Source organism: Haliotis asinina, chromosome 3, assembly GCF_037392515.1.
Source record: "Haliotis asinina isolate JCU_RB_2024 chromosome 3, JCU_Hal_asi_v2, whole genome shotgun sequence".
Taxonomy (NCBI): domain Eukaryota; kingdom Metazoa; phylum Mollusca; class Gastropoda; order Lepetellida; family Haliotidae; genus Haliotis; species Haliotis asinina.
In genome coordinates, this window is record NC_090282.1 from 47422050 (window position 1) to 47440152 (window position 18103).

Consider the following 18103-nt stretch of genomic DNA (forward strand, 5'->3'; position numbering starts at 1 on the left):
CCACTGCGTCAGAGATTCGCGTCTTTGTTTGGGGCAGGGTTTACACGTTGGATTTCCATATATCTGGCTTGTGATATGTGGTATTTCCGCTTTGCTTTCCAAAGGGACAAAGGACCCGATCAGATCGTGGCATAGACCTCACAAGGTAGCTTAGTTCTTGGCATTGTTTTTATGTCTGAGTACCTGCATATCCCTAATTGGGAATGTACTTTTTCCTGGTAGGCAATGGGGCCGTGTCGTGAGGTACGATCACCAACTCGTCTCTGACGATCGATCTGGGCGGCCTGTCTTTCAGGTAGTACAGGTTCAGTTCACCATCTTTGATGTTGACCATTTTCATGGACCATATCGGATTGGTGTGCATTTTCTGCTGTCTCCTTGTATTCACCCAGCTGAAACAAGTACCTAATGCTGATGCAGTCCGGTGATGGTTTTCCTTCTGTTTTATCGCGAACCAGCAGCAACGGGTTTTGATGGCTTCGACAGGTCTCATGACTTGGTTGTTGATGACATCCACCACTCTTGGCAAGTGTGCGACCCATCCCCTGTTTTCCCTGTACCAATGCGGCCAAGGTGTGACTGAATCTCTCTAAGCTCCAGCCATGACTCATCTCACCTGGACGTTGTGTTTGCCCAGCATTTGCAACACGGTTCCCAACTAACAACTAACGTCCGGGATTGAATTGCAACATGACTTGCCAGGTCAATTGACAGCATTTGTAGATGCATTTCAAGGCTTTGGCTTCGTTCGAATGTTTGGTCATCAGTGCTTCGGCTTCCTTGTAGAGACTGGTGATGTCAGGGCATACTTGTATGTTTTGCATCTCACCCTGTCGTGCGGGAGAAACAGGAGGTCGGTTTGGTGGGCGTTAGTCGGCGTTGAAATAGGCAGGTAGACTTGCCAACTCGCTTGCATTTTGAGTCAGGCTTTGGCTTTCTCTTCTGAGACTCACATGGCTTAAATGACCTTTGGGGTGCCGTTGACGCATTTCCTGTACACAGGCTAGTAAATTCTCTCCATCGATGTATGCATATGCATGCATGACCGCAACACATTCAATTAACTGGGCATAAGCGTAAGTAGTGACTCCATCGATGGCGATCAATCGTTTCATGTCATTGGGAGACAGTGATGCCAGCGCACTCGTCCTTCATCTTACCAAGCACTGTTTTGTTAGTGGTGCAAAAATCGTACATCAGGTGTCTGAACAAGTCCAGGACTCGCATCCACACATAAACAGGCTGGTTGAACATGATAACTGTTTTGTTTATGTTCTGGCACTGCCAAGTTGTCATCAAATATTTTGTCAGATTGAATGATAGGCTGGCGATGAGTTTAGGTGGTTATGTTTGTTTGTTATATAGTTTGACTTCCTAGATGGATGTCATGAGCATGATGTCGACGTCTTTTGTCAAGTTCTTACATCATATTTGTGACCCAATACTATAGGATTGACACAGTTATATTGTACATGAAACATCTCTTGTGAATCTGAATATTTTTGCCTTTGTTTGCTCAATATAAAGTATCATTGATAATATCAGACTTCTCAGTGTTGTATTTTGCTGGTTTTGAGGGGATTTCTCATACCTTTTGTCACGGCAAATTTTTAACCGTAACAACCTTCAGTCAGCAATCGCCTTGCAAGTCTGCCAACCGTACATCAGTCCACATGCACTGACTACCGAGAACTGCGTTTTATTCACCATCAGACAGCTCTCGCTTCACTACAAGCCAGACCGACCCCACGCTCACTATAAAAGTGATTACCTCCTAAACTATTCAACCGATATTCATGAAATTTTGCAGGTATCTCGGCAGATGGTTACGCTATAGCATAACGGCACTGAACACTCTCGATGACGTCCTATTAATTATGACATAATTACGACAAAATGTTGATATTTTGCATTTTTCAAGACCGGTCCCATGCTCACGTAAAAGCCAATATTTCCTAAACTATTCTTCCGATGTTCGTGAAATTTTGCATGCAACTCGTAGTATAGGGAATGGGTTTATTGGATTATGTCTGGCCAAAGGACTAAGATTTTTAAATTGGGGCCTTGAGATGGACCTGGACCAATACCCCCATTCCCAATACTACTTCCCAGGATTCCAGCACAGGTTTAAAACTGTTTTCACTTAAATGTTTCTATCCACACGATTTCTGATTTGTCATAAGTAATTTCAATCCTGAAATTTGTGCACCTATGTCTAGTGTATAAATTACAGATTCGAAACATTTCTTTGAACCATTTAAGGTAAATTCAGTGTCATCTGTCTATTGCACAATCAAGTATTTAATGCCATATATCATTATTCCTTTGATATCCTCAACTTTCTTCACAAAAGCTGATAATGTTTCTGCGTAAAGTAGGAACATACAGTTACATAACGGGTCCCCTTGTTCGCAGCACCGATGAACTGATACCCATAGGGGACATTCTTCCATTTGTTTTCAAGCTTTACTTAATATCTTTTTAAGTAAAGACACTCATTTAGAAATGCTATCCCCGAAGCCAGAACGTTTAGAAAAAGATACGACCAAGAGATTGAATCAAGAGCCTTTTCAAAATCTACAAGTAATAACATACTTGGTGTTTTGGGGATTCATTCTTAAGCATACAGGAGTTACCTCTGATCTTGAGTGCTAACATCCATTTTGAAATTATAGGAAACAAAGATTTTCGCAATATTTTCTGGTAAAACTGTACAGTATATCAAATGAAAGATAATACATTGTTATATTACATACATTTATGGTGAGCTATAACTTAATGTACAAACTATTCACTCATATTCTGGATAAATATCCTAACAAAAATATTTTACGACCAAAAAAAGACAATGACTTCCTGTACTCTTTATTATTTCAGTACGAATCCTGTGGGAAGAGACTAGTGTCCTTACAGAAACGCAGCACAGAGCTTGCACGGACATACGACGAAGAACGAGAGGCTTCCACGAGGGAGAGAAACGATCTCCTCCGACGTCTTACTGAGAGTAAACACGCACATTCAACAGATACCAAGCGTGTGTCTGATATACTTGGCAACGTACGTGCACGTGTACTGGATAGGGCAATCAGACAAAAGCGAAAGTCAAACAATCATGACTAAGGTGTCAACACGGACATGTTAGGAAAATGGACCCACTATTAGCATAGTTGTGGTTAGGGTAGGATAGAACATGCAGAGGTTGGGAGTAGAGATTAAATAAAAACGTTTTGGTAGATTTAACGTGAGACTTTATCAATTTTTTGTGTGTTGAGGATTTATAAATGTCCAATGTAAATTCATATATTTTAGCGTGCTGTTTTATTTCTTCAGTTGATCAGACTGAGGGAATTAGGAAAACTAATTTCTAAAGAGAAGCATGAGGTTACTCTCGGAACCCGAGACCCACTGGAACCAGAAGCGGTCAATCTCGATCAGGTGATTTTGGAATTTGAAAATATTACTGTAATTATTTAAACAACATAATCTTGATCATAAAGTATTTGCTCTCACATTACTCTCGATATTCTACATTTTCCGACCAGTAATCAGATTTAATGTTCATCGTTGTATTTTCAGGCTGTTTTAAAGTACATCAAGGAGGTAAGAACTGTTAAAATATATTACCCATCATCAGGCATGAATTTCTCCAGTAACGTGAGGGAACCAACCGCTAACCTTATCCAGATGAATTGCACGGGGATCTTGCATCAAATAGTTGAAAAGCAAGTGAAAATATTGCGCATGTATACAGCTGCGTTTAGTGTACAGTTTGGTTAAGAATTCGCCAATTTTCAATGAGTTTCATCTTTATTGAACTCATGACAATAATCTATTCAAATTTACGAATTTTTTTGTAATACATTAGGTCATGTGTAAACAGTACCTTTAAACAGTATGGAATAGTTTTCAAAATCTAGCTAAGAACAATTGACTGACGTGGTTATATTTACACTCGTGAGTCTACACTTTGGCAATATGCATTGTATGTGTTGTAGCAGGTGCTTTGTGCACACTATCACAGCCATCTTCAAATGTCACCTTTACCCGTAAGGGGATAATTGTTTACGTTCCACTAGATAATTCATAAAAGGTGACATATCAATTTAAATGAAATACATAATTTATCTTAGCTTCCCGTGGCAATATTCTACCTATATGACGAAACCGTGATTGACATTGTGAGCATCAATCTTGATCTTTATCCATTTTGATAGCATTTGGTGATAACGTTCATGTAACAACGTGGTATTTTGGTAACCATGTGGAAAATGAAATACTAACCATTTAACCATAAATTTATGTAACAGTTAAATCATTCCGGTAATCCCTTTGGAATGGCTAGAAATCTCCTGTCTATGTGACAAAAGTTCCATTCCGTATAGAGATATCCCAATAGTGTTTGCTTTCTGTATGTATAAATCCAACCTAACAGTGACGCAAGATATCTCAAACAAGGCATTTGAACCAAGTGCTAATGCAACCAAAACAACAGCCTCTCCTAATGCACAAGTATAATTATTCAATCGCTCCTCATATTTTATATTTATAGTTTACCCATTATCTAATCCAAATTTAGTTTGAACTGGGATAATAATAATGATAGAGCGCACCACCCTCGTTCCTCTCTTAATCGTTTATATATGCCAATCAGTTCGGGAAAACGGGGTTTGATTAATGTGGAGGCTCTTCATGATAGAATTTTATTGTATACTTTTGCACATATTTATTTATCGGATGATTCTCTGGTGATGCACGTCAAGACTCATGATGACAGTAAGGAATTCCACAGCTATTTTAAGCGTGCCAAGGTTGTTGGACACAATCTGAAATTTGAAGTTAATTTTGTTGATGGCGATGTACTGCTGGACGGTACAGTGATGGGAGTAAACCAGGTGAAGTCCTTCACCAAGTCTGCCCAGAGTCGGTCCTTTGTGGAGAAGCTGTCCGAGACGCCATTGCATCGTGTGTACATGCAGTGTATGGCACAGAGCAGCAATCCAACCGACTCTTTCGCCTGGATGAAGTCGGCTGGTCTCAAATGTGAAACTGAGGGCTTCCGTTTTGCTGCTCAGGACCCGTCACTTCCCACTCGCAATCGCCAGAATGTGATTCTTAATCAAAACGTGAACATGAAATGTCGTCTTTGCAATGAATTTACAGAGACTGTCCAACACGTTGTCAGTGGATGCCCTTACTTGGCACAAACAGCATATCTTAAAAGGCATGATAACATGGCCCGCTGCTTTTTCTATTGTCGTAGCCATGCCTGTGGCTTTGACCCCGAGGTCCATCCATGGTACGACCCTGAACATGTCCAGGGCGTCCTGGAAAATGCTTTCAAACTTCTCTGGAATAGGCCAATATACAGCCTGAGACGAATTCCAGCCAACAAACCTGATCTTTTTCTTTTTGATAAAGCCAATGAAATTATTGATATCATTGAAATTTCTGTCCCTTTTGACAGCAATGTGATTGGCAAGATTCAGGAAAATGATAAATATGCGGACCTCGCCTTTCAAATGTCTGGCTTGCATCCCAAGTACACTATCGTCAGGCTCCCCATTGTTCTCGGTGCCCTTGGTTTGGTACCTCCTGATCTCTTGGCACAGATCAGGAGAGTGCCCGGGTTCTCCACTGGGAGCACAGCCCTTCTGACAATCTGGGTAATGCAGAAGGCTGCCGTGTTGGGGAGCCTCCATATTCTCTGGAAAGTTCTTGGTGGGTTCGACTAGGCAGTGTTTCCTGGGAGAAGTCCCATTCGCTGTCTGGGCTGCGTGTAGAGGGAGCGAGGGCCCTGAGCTGATGATGAGCTTTACCGGCCTGACCGTGCCAGGATCACCCGAACCCTCTCTGCTGCATTTCAATAATTCTGTAAACCATAATAAAATAGAAATTAACTAAACCTAAAATCAAATGTATCAGTCGCAGTGTCAATATCACTGATCTGTCGCCTTAACCTATACCATGATCCTTATATAATGACGTACATGGCCGTTATCACTTGTCTTTCTTCAGCGTGATATCTGTTGATATCACGAGGTGATTTTACTGCTATGTACAGGTGTACTTTTAATCTGAAGGTTATATTGTTGAAGTAGATGAATAATGACAACAACTATGTTTGATGTAGCAGAATGTATGATATTGTTACACGTGATGGTGTTGCAGGCTGTTGCTGACATAGCAGCAACTGCGGATAAATTGTCCAAGCACACGAGCTCCCTGCCACATGACCGGTCACAAATGCGCAGGTAACAACAATACAAGAAAACAACTGTTGGTAACGTGATGAAATGAAACAATGTTCACCGACGCGCGTTAAAACATCAGTGAAATGTTGAAGGTCACATGCAACGTAAAACACAACTTATCAGACTCTGGTACCTTTCGGTATGGACTTGCCGAAACAAATCATCAAAAATGCCAATTCAACCTATAAAGTTAAAAAATATGCGATGAAAAAAAAGCCGGAGAAATCGGAGTTTAAAAGATTCACTAACAGCTATGTTGCGCTGTGCTCATAACGCGTGCGCAGTGAATAGGGTCGCGGAAGTTGACACAGTATACCTGCCCGAAGTATGAGGTTGTGAGTAGTAGTCTAATCCTGGTTGTGTACACAAACAAGTACATAGTCTACTCGTTACATAAAAAAGATGTTGATTGTGATAAGCAAACTCTGTCTCCTTTATTAACAGCTATATGTCTGTCTGTCTGTCTGTCTGTCTGTCTGCTAATGACAATATGCAATGCAAAACTTCAATCATTGACCCCATGCAATTTGAAATTAACACCTATCGCCATAAACAAAGAACCGGCTAAGCGTATCGGCAAATGAACCAGTGGCCAATGAAAAGGCTTCGTTACACCTGAGTGCACACCCACCTACTCTGATTGTGTTCGGTATCGCGGCTGCTTCGTTTCGAAGAGAGTCAACCCAAGTACAAAATATTGCATTTTTCATCTTACGATTATACGCTTATAATTCTGTTTGTTTTCTTCTTTTTTTTCTTAAACAGCAATGTATTTTATATATCGTGAATAAGGGATAACTGTGTTTTCATTAGGTTTTGGTTACATGTGGCCTTTAATAAAAATGTCGGAGATATGTACGAGAAACTGTCGGAACATTGACAACAATATTATTGTTGATAATGACTGTGGTCCTTGTTCATGACAAAAAACCATCTAGATAGTTAAGATGCAAACGTGTATCTAACTCTTACATTCATGAGTCTTCCTCTTATTCGTTTCTTTCATTTTCAGGAGTTTGTCGAGTTCCGAGATAGATCTGATAAAAGAAGAACTTTCAGATCTACAAAAGGAAGGTGGTGGCGTATTCGTGGCACACAGTAGGGAGAGTTTGACTAGGCCAAAGGCAACGTCCCGATTACAAAAGAGTAGCACATTCGACAGTTCGACAGTGTGTACTGTGCCGGATGCTGTGTCACCAACAAAACACTTGTTTTCACGGATGACACACAGTCCACCTTTCTATTCATCTGGCAGCAAAAGTGCACAGGCATCCCGATCATCTTCGCCGAGTCCGTCTGCGTCCAGGCATGAATCGTTGTCGCCATCTCCCTCTGTCATTCCCACCTCCTCCTTATCCAGTGGAGGCGCTACGCGACCTAAAACACTTAAGAAAAGCATATCTATGGATTCTGCTCCTGTCGGCCATCTTATTTCGAGTGAACATCATACGACTGCCCAGACACTGTCAGCAGGCACAACCCCAACGGAACATTATGTTTCATCACAGTTTCCTGCCACTGTGCCGCCACCGGCAGACGATTCTTCGCTTTCACCGCCGAAGGTCGGAAGCCTAGACAGGTTATCTCCGCGTTCGGCTAGACGCAAGTTTTTCGAGGAGAGACCCGCATCTGAAATTGGCTTCCTGTCCTGGCCTGAGAGGAAAAAACATTACTTAGTTCACCACCAGAAGCAGTCGAGTCTTCCAGATCCTTCCGAAGTGAGGAAGGAAGCTGAAGAGGACTACTCATTGCTGGCCAGGTCTGACGGCACACGTACATTCAATATGAAATCGTCTGCGTCTTGGGATGAAAAGATGCACCATCGAGTTGTTCAGCCTGAGAATTCAAAGTCTGAATCGTCAAAGACATGTCAAGAACATAGCCTTGACCAATCGAGTTCACAGCCAGCAAAGCACCTGTCTGCTAAAGACAAGAGACGTTTTTTTAAGAAGTCAAGCAGTATGGAGAGTCACATAGGGAGTTCATTGGCCAAGATAGGAACTCAAGCTATGCCTGTTGCTGCACCTACAGGTTTCATGCCCACAGGTAACTTTCCTAGAGATACACAGTATTTTTGTGCAGGGGCTGATAGACTGTGCAAATTAATTTTATGGAAAGTGTTTTGTCGGTAATTGGTCAACACGTTTATAAAGAACGTCTAGAGCACGGGAATGCATAATTTTTAAGTTTAAAGGTTTGCTCTTCGATTATGGAGTATGTGAACGGCATACTTCTTGAATTATATGACGTTTGCCCGTGGTTGTTAGGTTCGTCTGTTTTCCATTATATTTCTGTTCAATTTCAGACATTTTAGCTAGCGTGAGGAGTAAATTCAAACTGCCTTTCAAAAAGTCCAGCAAGACCCTTGAATCGGTTTCTTCTATCCCACCGATACAAGATGTTCCCACCGACCCGTCAGAAGCCCCCACTCCGTTCCAAGATGAGCAGAGGTCTTCAGCAGTTCCCACATCTACCACGAAGATGCCCAGTCTAAATCAGCAACAAGGGGTACATCATATCACACACTGAATAGTACTTACATTGGCGTATACTTGTGTTTGGTTGTGGAAACATATTCATTAAGCATACGCGGCGAACTCTTTACTCTTTGCACATTCACCGTAAGATTCTGCTTTTCAGTTTGACTAGTAGAGCAGTAACATCTCACTCACCCAAATGTCATGTCCTTATCGGCATTTTTTTGTAATTATGTTTAGCATGTTATGTGAGTGCATAAAAGTGAATAGTACCTTTTTTCTGATACTAGGATGACAGGGACAGATCACGTGACACTGGTACATTTAGTCGAGAGCCAATACAGCGGTCCCAGTCGGCAGAGCGTCCATGTACCACTCCCAGGAAGTTAGCAAGACTCCACTCTGAGGTGATCACACCAAGTCAGGTGTGGCAGTTCAGTGAGACAGCAGTGTAACATTCACAGCGATTACATGGTTGGGGTGAAGAGGAGTTTAATCCCGGCACTGTCAGCGTAGAGCCTCCACAACCGACAATAACCATCCCCCACCCCCTTACTAATCCTAAATCGACGGCCTGATACATTCGTACCGTTTCGCAAAGATTCTAAACATGTCGAAAGATAATTATTCATTGAAAATTATTCATTATGTCTAGAACAAGTTCCGGAAAAGTGTAACCTAATTAGGTTCCTTCCACTGAAGTTGTAAACAAATTGAATTTGCATTCCTTGTCATAGTTCCTGTCGTAACGGCTATCACTTTAGCTTTAATGACCACGAAACTGGCATGTTCACGAGTGATACGTGTGTGTGTCCTTCCTTGAAGTAGATTTACACTGCTCTAACATGGCCACGCCGTGCCGCAGGATCACTGTGGCTTCACTTCTCACACCTAAGTAGTCCTTATTATCGTCTCATGTATTTTGTTCAGTCTGAGCTAAAGGCAATTATTATCTGTTGGCGTCTTTTGGGAATGGATCGCCGATTGGACAGACGCTCTAGCCAATAAACCGGTTGTTCAAGAATAGACTTTTGACCCCCATATTGTGCTGACTTATCTAAAATGCAGACAAGTGCCGATAGAAACAAATAATTTGTTCTAAACTGAAAAACGAGCCCCAGTACTTGGGGAAACCTACACTTGCTTCCTTTACGGCTTTAGTATTGGAGACAGGGCTTAACGGTAGGGAAATAATGTGGTTCAGGGACTATGAGACAGACTGTCTGAAATACGTTGTCAACTCAATCGACTATCACACAGGTTAACTGCCACCTGGGCTGAGAAAGGCAAGACACCCTTTCTGTTCACTCATTCTCTATTCATATATATTAACTAGGGTATGAGCAATTCATATATCCTCTCATCACGCCCCCTTCTCTTCCCGCTTCATTACTTCGACACGTTTTACATGTGACATTAACTTTAAGTTTATCTTTAATCTGACGACTGATCATAAATAATATTTCATGATGCCCTAGTTTTCTTGGAGTTTTCTTTCTCTGTATTACAGAAGTACACTGTTATTGATCGTGCGCGAAAAGGTGAACATGGTAATTTTTAGAAGTGTTTGGCAGAGCCTTCCCAAATAGGTGTGGTTATTTAGACTCATACATATACACTGCATCCAGATATGTGTTCATAATGTCATAACAGATTGTTAACAAGCCTAACCATCCCATCAACCGTGTATTCCAACTGGGTCATTATATCCGTCGGGAGTGAGGACTGTATACTGGACTCACATCACGTTACAGGATGGAGGCAAGTCGGATCTACATTGCTTCAGTTGCTGAAACAACGATTACAAGGATGTTAGAAATATTTCCCGACAGGATGGCTAGCTGACTCAGCTCATACCTCTGTCCATGTCGAATTACGTTTGTGTAAATTACCTAACCGATGTGTCACTGCAATGTAACGCAGTTATTGAAAATAATAAACCGGAGAGTTGATAGCAACATATTTGTTTGTTTTTCTCAATATAAATACCGATTTAGTATTTATTAAGTTTTCGCGGGAACAGGAGAGGCAGATAGGGGTGTAATTATGTTTCCTGCGTCAGGATTATGCCAAGAACCGGACGGACGAACGAAGATTCATATTTCCCCGTGATGCTGCGACCCACAGGTTTCAGCATACTATTTGTATAGTACAATTTATTTGAATAAATATGCTGAAAGTAAAATGTGGTTGTATGTACACACTCCTAACATAACTGTGTATTTTGATAAACTTAATTCAGTTTAGTTATACTTTCTATGAACGGATTTGGGCACGGTTCCCGATATTTTCCAACTTTATTTATGCTTATTTTACATAAAGTTGCACCCTTGAAACAAATATACCTTAAAACGTACGATGCAAGTTTAGTTTATTATGTTCATAAACAAAATAGGTTCACAGATCGTTTGACTGTGCTTCTGTCACACTGATATTTTCACAAGTGATGAAGCACTTGACATCACGGCTGATATGAACTCATTGTATAATTACGGTCTGGCTAAGCAAACCATTGTCATACAGGCATCCGTATCCGTTGCTCACAGACGTAATCACTTCCCGTAAGCATCATAGCCCAACTGAGGTGATCGATGCTCATAACGTTGATCACAGGATTGTCTGGACCCTATTGTTTACAAACAGCCGTCATATGGCTGGGTTGTTACTGACAGTGGATGTAAATAACAAGCAACCATACAAAGTTCAGGTCAACTGGTTAGTAGTTGTTCAGATCTATGGGAGTGGGAGAACAGGGCCCTATGCAGATGTTAAGCGTCAAGTGTTTGCTTACATGAACTAGCATTCAAACTGGGTCGTTATTGCTTTCGTTCTACAACTTTTCAAATGAAATAGGGTATTATCTGTCTTTATTCCAGCAAGAATCGCGGCTGTATATTCCACAATTTCCCACCCAGAATTCCCCCATAATCGAGAGTGGGGCGTTTGACAACTACATCCCTTTATATATGTATATGGATATCAGTGTACGCTTGTTGGACCCAGGACATATTATTTTCAGCAATACAAGCCCCTGTGTGTGCAAACATACGTATGCTCCGACACGTGTGATCATAAAGCATTATGGTAGGCTTGCCACATTCCACGAAATCAACCGGTTATTCATAATCATAAACACATCCTGATCAACCAGCAATGCAACCTATATACATTATTAACCATGACTAAGAGAAGTAATTAACAGTTTAGGTGTGTGGCATTTTATTTACTTACTTATCTCTGAAACCATTATTTCTGGGTAAACTACTGCAAATCTTTACACGACTACTGGTGCCGCGTTAAACAACAATCACTCCGTAGTGCCTAAGAAATAGATGTGTTGAATATATACGGTGAGAACATAAGTATAACTCCATATGATTGGTTTTGCAGTATTTGTGGTACAACATATGCTGTACACATTATGTTGCTTTAAGCAGAGTCTTCACTGACCATATGTAACCTGAGCTAATCCCACTGACTGTAATACAATTCTGCTTAAGTAAGAATTGCCTCAAATGCCATGGTAGTAGATGTTTGCAATAACTCGAGTACATCTTGCCGCTCCGCAGGTTTGTCAAAGATATTTTACCAAGGTTAAAATGGAATATATATCACACACAAAAATGTAACATGTTGTATTTGGAATAACACTTTCTTAGCAAAGTACAGATTCTAGTACTTTTGCTGGGTTGAGGCACATCCCGGATTCGAATCCACACCCTCATGATCAAACCTAAAGTTTCGACCGGCAGCTGAATTCTTTTGATACGCATCTGAAGTTTACCGAAGATACGGTGATAATTCCTGTGTGCTAGACGTCTTGGCATGTACCATGTTCTCAAGTTGTCAAGAACTGCAGAGACAAAGGTCCATCATATTCTTATGGGACATCATATTCTGAATAATCTGAACAGTAGGAGGGCCAGTTTACATGCCTTTTTTTCTCCAGCTTTACACTTTTGAAATTCGGGAGTGTAATTAGAGCTAGAGCCTTTCGCTACTGCTTCTAATAATGTATTTTGCGACATCTAGTTTACAGAACCTCATCATGACCCATGAGATGGCACTTCACTAAGGGGCGTTTGAGAGTTTTAGATGCAAAAGCCCGACACATCTAATATTTTGTCTATTTCACACTTCTAGGAGCTGCAACTCTGATTATGTTAAGGCTGTAGCTCTGATTTTATGAAGGGTTAGTATAAAAGGTTTTACTCTCATTTCCCCCTGCTTTCTGGCTTCTCTGCAATCGTTATTGAGCCACAGTTCAATAACATATGGAATTTCAGAGGATCCAGAAATAGTTTGTCAAGGTATTGACAATGGAATTCTTTGATATTGATTCTATAGGACCATCTACGTTATGCTATGATTCAGAAAACAGTACAAAATATAACTTCAGGAATATGACCCAGTTATCTTTATTGAAATTCCATGGAGAAATAGGAATTTCTTCATTGGGTGTAATATTTTGGAGAATCGTTTGAAAGTAATCACTCCCACAAAAATTACGATGTGATATCCATTCAAAATCTGAAACATGGAGGATCTGCAGTTGTAAAATCGAGAGTTTAATATGTACCAGTTGCTGTTTGTAGGTATGTAATGGGATCACCATTAAAAATAAACAAAACATTGTCGAATATTTTACCTTGTGGTTTTAAGTGAGAGCTTCCCCAAAGAGGACTGTGTCCGTTAAAATCACCCATAATAATGAAGGGTCCTGGAAGGTAATCAGTCCAATTCTCAATCCCTCAATTCTTCTTATGTTGGTGGGATTAGAGTCAATCATCACGTTACAGGTACGTCTCCCTTAACTATAAATTCCACCAACCTAATCAGAACCTCAGAGTTGCGAGAGATATTTAGAGTAAGGCGTGCATTTTCAGAATGAACAGTATGCCATTCAAAACAGAAGGTTTTTGACTGAAATGACGATGGTTTCATCAATCTCCACATTGCCACATTATACAGTGTAAAAGTACATGACAAATTCAAGACAAGAATGCAGAGTTAGGTTATACACGTATACAAGAAGCTTTAAGAACGATTTCTCCAAAGTCGCCAGGTGCTCCCATAATGGGTTACCTATAATACTTTTTAAGAGTACAGTCACTTTGGCAGCAGGCTGTGGTGAGTATTGTTCTTAGGGGTACCTGTGCTGCTGCTGCTGCTGCTGCTGCGCTGGTAGAAGCTGAACGGATGCTGTGCGGCTTGAACACAGCAGTGTCCTCACCTGCTTGAGTTAAAGTTGCGTTAAGACAGCTCTTGTGTCCTTACTTACACGTTTACGAGGTTTTCTGTGATGAAATAAACAACGCTGTTTCATCTCCTCTTAAATCACAAGTTTTTTCCAGATATTGTTGTATGGAATGACCAACACACAGTCCCTTGCCAGGATAAGATGTCAAAGTTATCTCTCCTATGTAATGACTTTGTCTACTGTGCATTAAAAGGTCTCCATATCTAATAACTATCTCAATGTCTTTCACTTCAACATTTCTACGGTCTAGCAAATGAACTGACTGTAGTCTTTGTCCCGATAATAACAAAATCAATGTAACTAATTTCCTACCCAAACACAAAAGATCTTCTAAAGCACACTCGTTACGGTCTCTAAGGTAAGCTAAGAATACTGACACATCCCATGTTGTTGAGTATCTTGGTAAAGCAGGTCCCATATGGACCATTCCCTTCATGAATCGCTTAACCATGGGGTGCTGTCCAAAGGGAGTGCCATTTATACAAACACAACTGGATAATGCTGATCTAGCACTATTCATAGTTGAATAACTCACCCCAGTATCAAACCGTTCTGTCAAGAAATCCAAACAATCTCTTAGAGTTGGTGAAATGGGATTGATGCACTTGTTACTACAAAACTGCAGCCACTGTTCTCTCGTACTTGCACACCATGAGTGTATGATAATGTCTGTAGTGTCTGCCGATATCCCGTCACTTTCAAAGTGTTCCCTGACAGTCTGAAAGCTGTCAAGCTGAGTTTCTGCCACAGGGGGTGAACTTTCTCTGGAAGATGATTTGGTCTGGTACAGTCGAGTGAGAGTTTTAAAAGGAGATTTAACCGTGGCTGTGTAGTCCAAAATGGAGAGATTACAACTACTTCGTCATGGATGATTTTTTAAAACATTCTCCCCATCAGACTAAAAGGACAGAAAATATTATCAAGTTCATTTTGCCATGCCAGGGAAAAGCAACAACAATCTGCTTCCAAGCTGAGGATGCTGAGCGCTGGTGTCCCACAGGGCTCAAAGCCTGGTCCATTTTCTTTGGGTTACTCATCAGCAGATAACAGGATTATTGAAATGAATCTAAAAGCCAATTTAAGTTAGTAAAATACTTGGGGTAAAAGATGGCTGAGTAAGTACAATCCAGAAAAGACGGGAGTTGTCCTGTTCTCGATGAAAAATGATATCGATATACCACCGATATCTTTACTTTAATGGTGTTGAAATTAAATGTGTTAATAATCACAAACATCTTGGAGTTACTCTTACTCGCAACGGAAAATGTGCTGGTCATATTCAAAGTATGATAAAAAAGGTTTTAAAATGGTTAATTCCTTGCGACTTTTGAAATATGTATTGTGTAAGGGTACTCTCAATAAGATCCATACCATGTTCATTCGGTCACATCTTGAATACGCATGTGAAGTCTGGGACGGATGTACTCTCGAACTGTTAAATAAGCTAGAACAGATTCAGTTACAAGCAGCGAGAATAGTTACTGGTCTACCAATATGTTCATTGCTCAAACAGTGAGTTAACGTCATGTTATCTCTTAAGCGCATTTGTTTATCAGCAGGTATTTCAGTTGACCTCAAACTTTTGTTAGAAGGAAGTGCAGACCTATCATCATGCGAAAATACAAATGTATTCACGTTAGTGCAATTATTCATCAGTGAGACAAAACGATTTGTATAGCATTTCTGTGTTATTCTGTATAGCTCTATCTCTTTTTCACTTCTACTACCTACTTGTCCACATCTGTCATCTCTAGTCGCAGGAATCTATACTATCTATGTACGTACCAAGGTAAAGGTATTCTAAGTTGGAGAACTTGTTCCTAAGCCTTTTCTCTATGAATAAAATATGTTTAAAACAAAGCAACAACACCATAAGCATGTGGGTCAGGATGCCTTGATAGAAATTTCTCTAGTTTCTTACTGATGCGGGAGGCAAGCAGGTCTCTAGTCCTTATTGAGCCAAACGCTTTACAGACAGATGAGAATACTGTAGAATCTAATTTCCAGTCAGCATCTCCAGAGAAATTTCAAGATTGTGAATTGTTTACCTAATGTAATAGTGATATATAAACGCTTTGTTCCATCCATGTTGTTAATGCAGACTACCGCAGTAGCATTGTCACTGAGAAGTGTAATGTGATGGTGATAAATAAACGCTTTGATCCACCCATGTTGTTGATGTAGACTACTGCAGTAGCATTGTCACTGAGAAGTGTAATGTGATGGTGATAAATAAACGCTTTGATCCACTCATGTTGTTAATGCAGACTACCGCAGTAGCATTGTCACTGAGAAGTGTAATGTGATGGTGATAAATAAACGCTTTGATCCACCCATGTTATTGATGCAGACTACCGCAGTAGCATTGTCACTGAGAAGTGTAATGTGATGGTGATAAATAAACGCTTTGTTCCATCCATGTTGTTAATGCAGACTACCGCAGTAGCATTGTCACTGAGAAGTGTAATGTGATGGTGATAAATAAACGCTTTGTTCCATCCATGTTGTTAATGCAGACTACCGCAGTAGCATTGTCACTGAGAAGTGTAATGTGATGGTGATAAATAAACGCTTTGTTCCATCCATGTTGTTAATGCAGACTACCGCAGTAGCATTGTCACTGAGAAGTCTAATGTGATAGTGATAAATAAACGCTTTGTTCCATCCATGTTGTTGATGTAGACTACCGCAGTAGCATTGTCACTGAGAAGTGTAATGTGATGGTGATAAATAAACGCTTTGTTCCATCCATGTTGTTAATGCAGACTACCGCAGTAGCATTGTCACTGAGAAGTGTAATGTGATAGTGATAAATAAACGCTTTGTTCCATCCATGTTGTTGATGTAGACTACCGCAGTAGCATTGTCACTGAGAAGTGTAATGTGATGGTGATAAATAAACGCTTTGTTCCATCCATGTTGTTGATGTAGACTACCGCAGTAGCATTGTCACTGAGAAGTCTAATGTGATGGTGATAAATAAACGCTTTGATCCACCCATGTTGTTAATGCAGACTACCGCAGTAGCATTGTCACTGAGAAGTGTAATGTGATAGTGATAAATAAACGCTTTGTTCCATCCATGTTGTTGATGTAGACTACTGCAGTAGCATAGTCACTGAGAAGTCTAACATATTTTAGTGAAATCATTGTTTGATTGTTTTGCTGTTGCGATGTGGAGTTACGACCTCTGTGGTTTTGGAACCTGTGTCCGCCACGAGCACTGTTGACTGAGTAGCTCTGACTATAGTGTGGTCTGTTGTGGTATGGCCGATACCTGTCAGAGAGATCCATGTGTCATTTTTCACCATCTTCTTGTTAAATTGTTTGCTGTAAGAAATTTCTTTTATTTTCTTGCCAAGGTCATCTCCGAACAACCACTTACTGGTAGTATTTTTTGTTGAGCAGAGACCCCCGACATAAGTCTAATAGTGTCCATTGACTTCACCAACATGTCCTTACTGTTTGCAATAGTACTGACATCAAACTGTCTGAACGACTGGGACTAATCGTAATGAGGGCTTGTGTATGTTGATGTTTCAAGCTGCAGGATCGTGTGTATGTCTTAGCTTCGTCCCATATCTCTTCATTAACAGCAGGCACGACAAGTGCTTCACAGTTTCTTGGCCGCTTGTACTTATCCATGATTATTAAGGATTTTCATGTTAACACCGTGTCTGACACCCTCATTCACAGTTGAAGAACGTTGGCTCCTAACATCAACCTATGTTTCCTCGTAGTCTTCAAAGAAACCTTTGAGCTCTGCCACTAAGTTGGCCACATCACACTCATCATCATTGCCTTCATTACAACAGAGACCATATAATAGAGTCTATCATATGGTCTCTGATCACAAGACTTTAAATGTTTCAGACTTTGAATAAAGTCTTCGAGTTCATCGTGTTCATTTTCCGAGACATCAATTTCCCCTACAACTGTCATGGCTGTCCAAAACATCCGTTTCTTTCGTCACTTCGACAATTTCGACGTACTCGGTCTCGGCTGCGAATGTAATAATTCACAACCCACACGGGGCCCCGGCTTGGCAATCAGCCGGTCAGTCTGCTAGTTTGCATCATATCCTCGAGCGTGGCTAGCGGCACTGAACTGTGAGT

General features: G+C 40.7%; 1 protein-coding gene across 2 annotated transcripts in view; it reads left to right on the forward strand.

Annotated features, from left to right (window-relative positions):
* Nucleotides 1-10686, forward strand: part of LOC137278138 (uncharacterized) — an 83941-nt gene extending 73255 nt beyond the window's left edge. For both annotated transcript variants that reach the window (XM_067810309.1, XM_067810310.1), the window contains exons 13-19: nucleotides 2878-3057; nucleotides 3331-3435; nucleotides 3577-3600; nucleotides 6169-6251; nucleotides 7264-8297; nucleotides 8557-8759; nucleotides 9019-10686. In XM_067810309.1, the coding sequence (XP_067666410.1) occupies nucleotides 2878-3057; nucleotides 3331-3435; nucleotides 3577-3600; nucleotides 6169-6251; nucleotides 7264-8297; nucleotides 8557-8759; nucleotides 9019-9183 (1794 nt within the window). In that variant the 3' untranslated portion in view covers nucleotides 9184-10686. The remainder of the gene's footprint in view (nucleotides 1-2877; nucleotides 3058-3330; nucleotides 3436-3576; nucleotides 3601-6168; nucleotides 6252-7263; nucleotides 8298-8556; nucleotides 8760-9018) is intronic.
* The last annotated feature ends 7417 nt before the right edge of the window (nucleotides 10687-18103 follow it).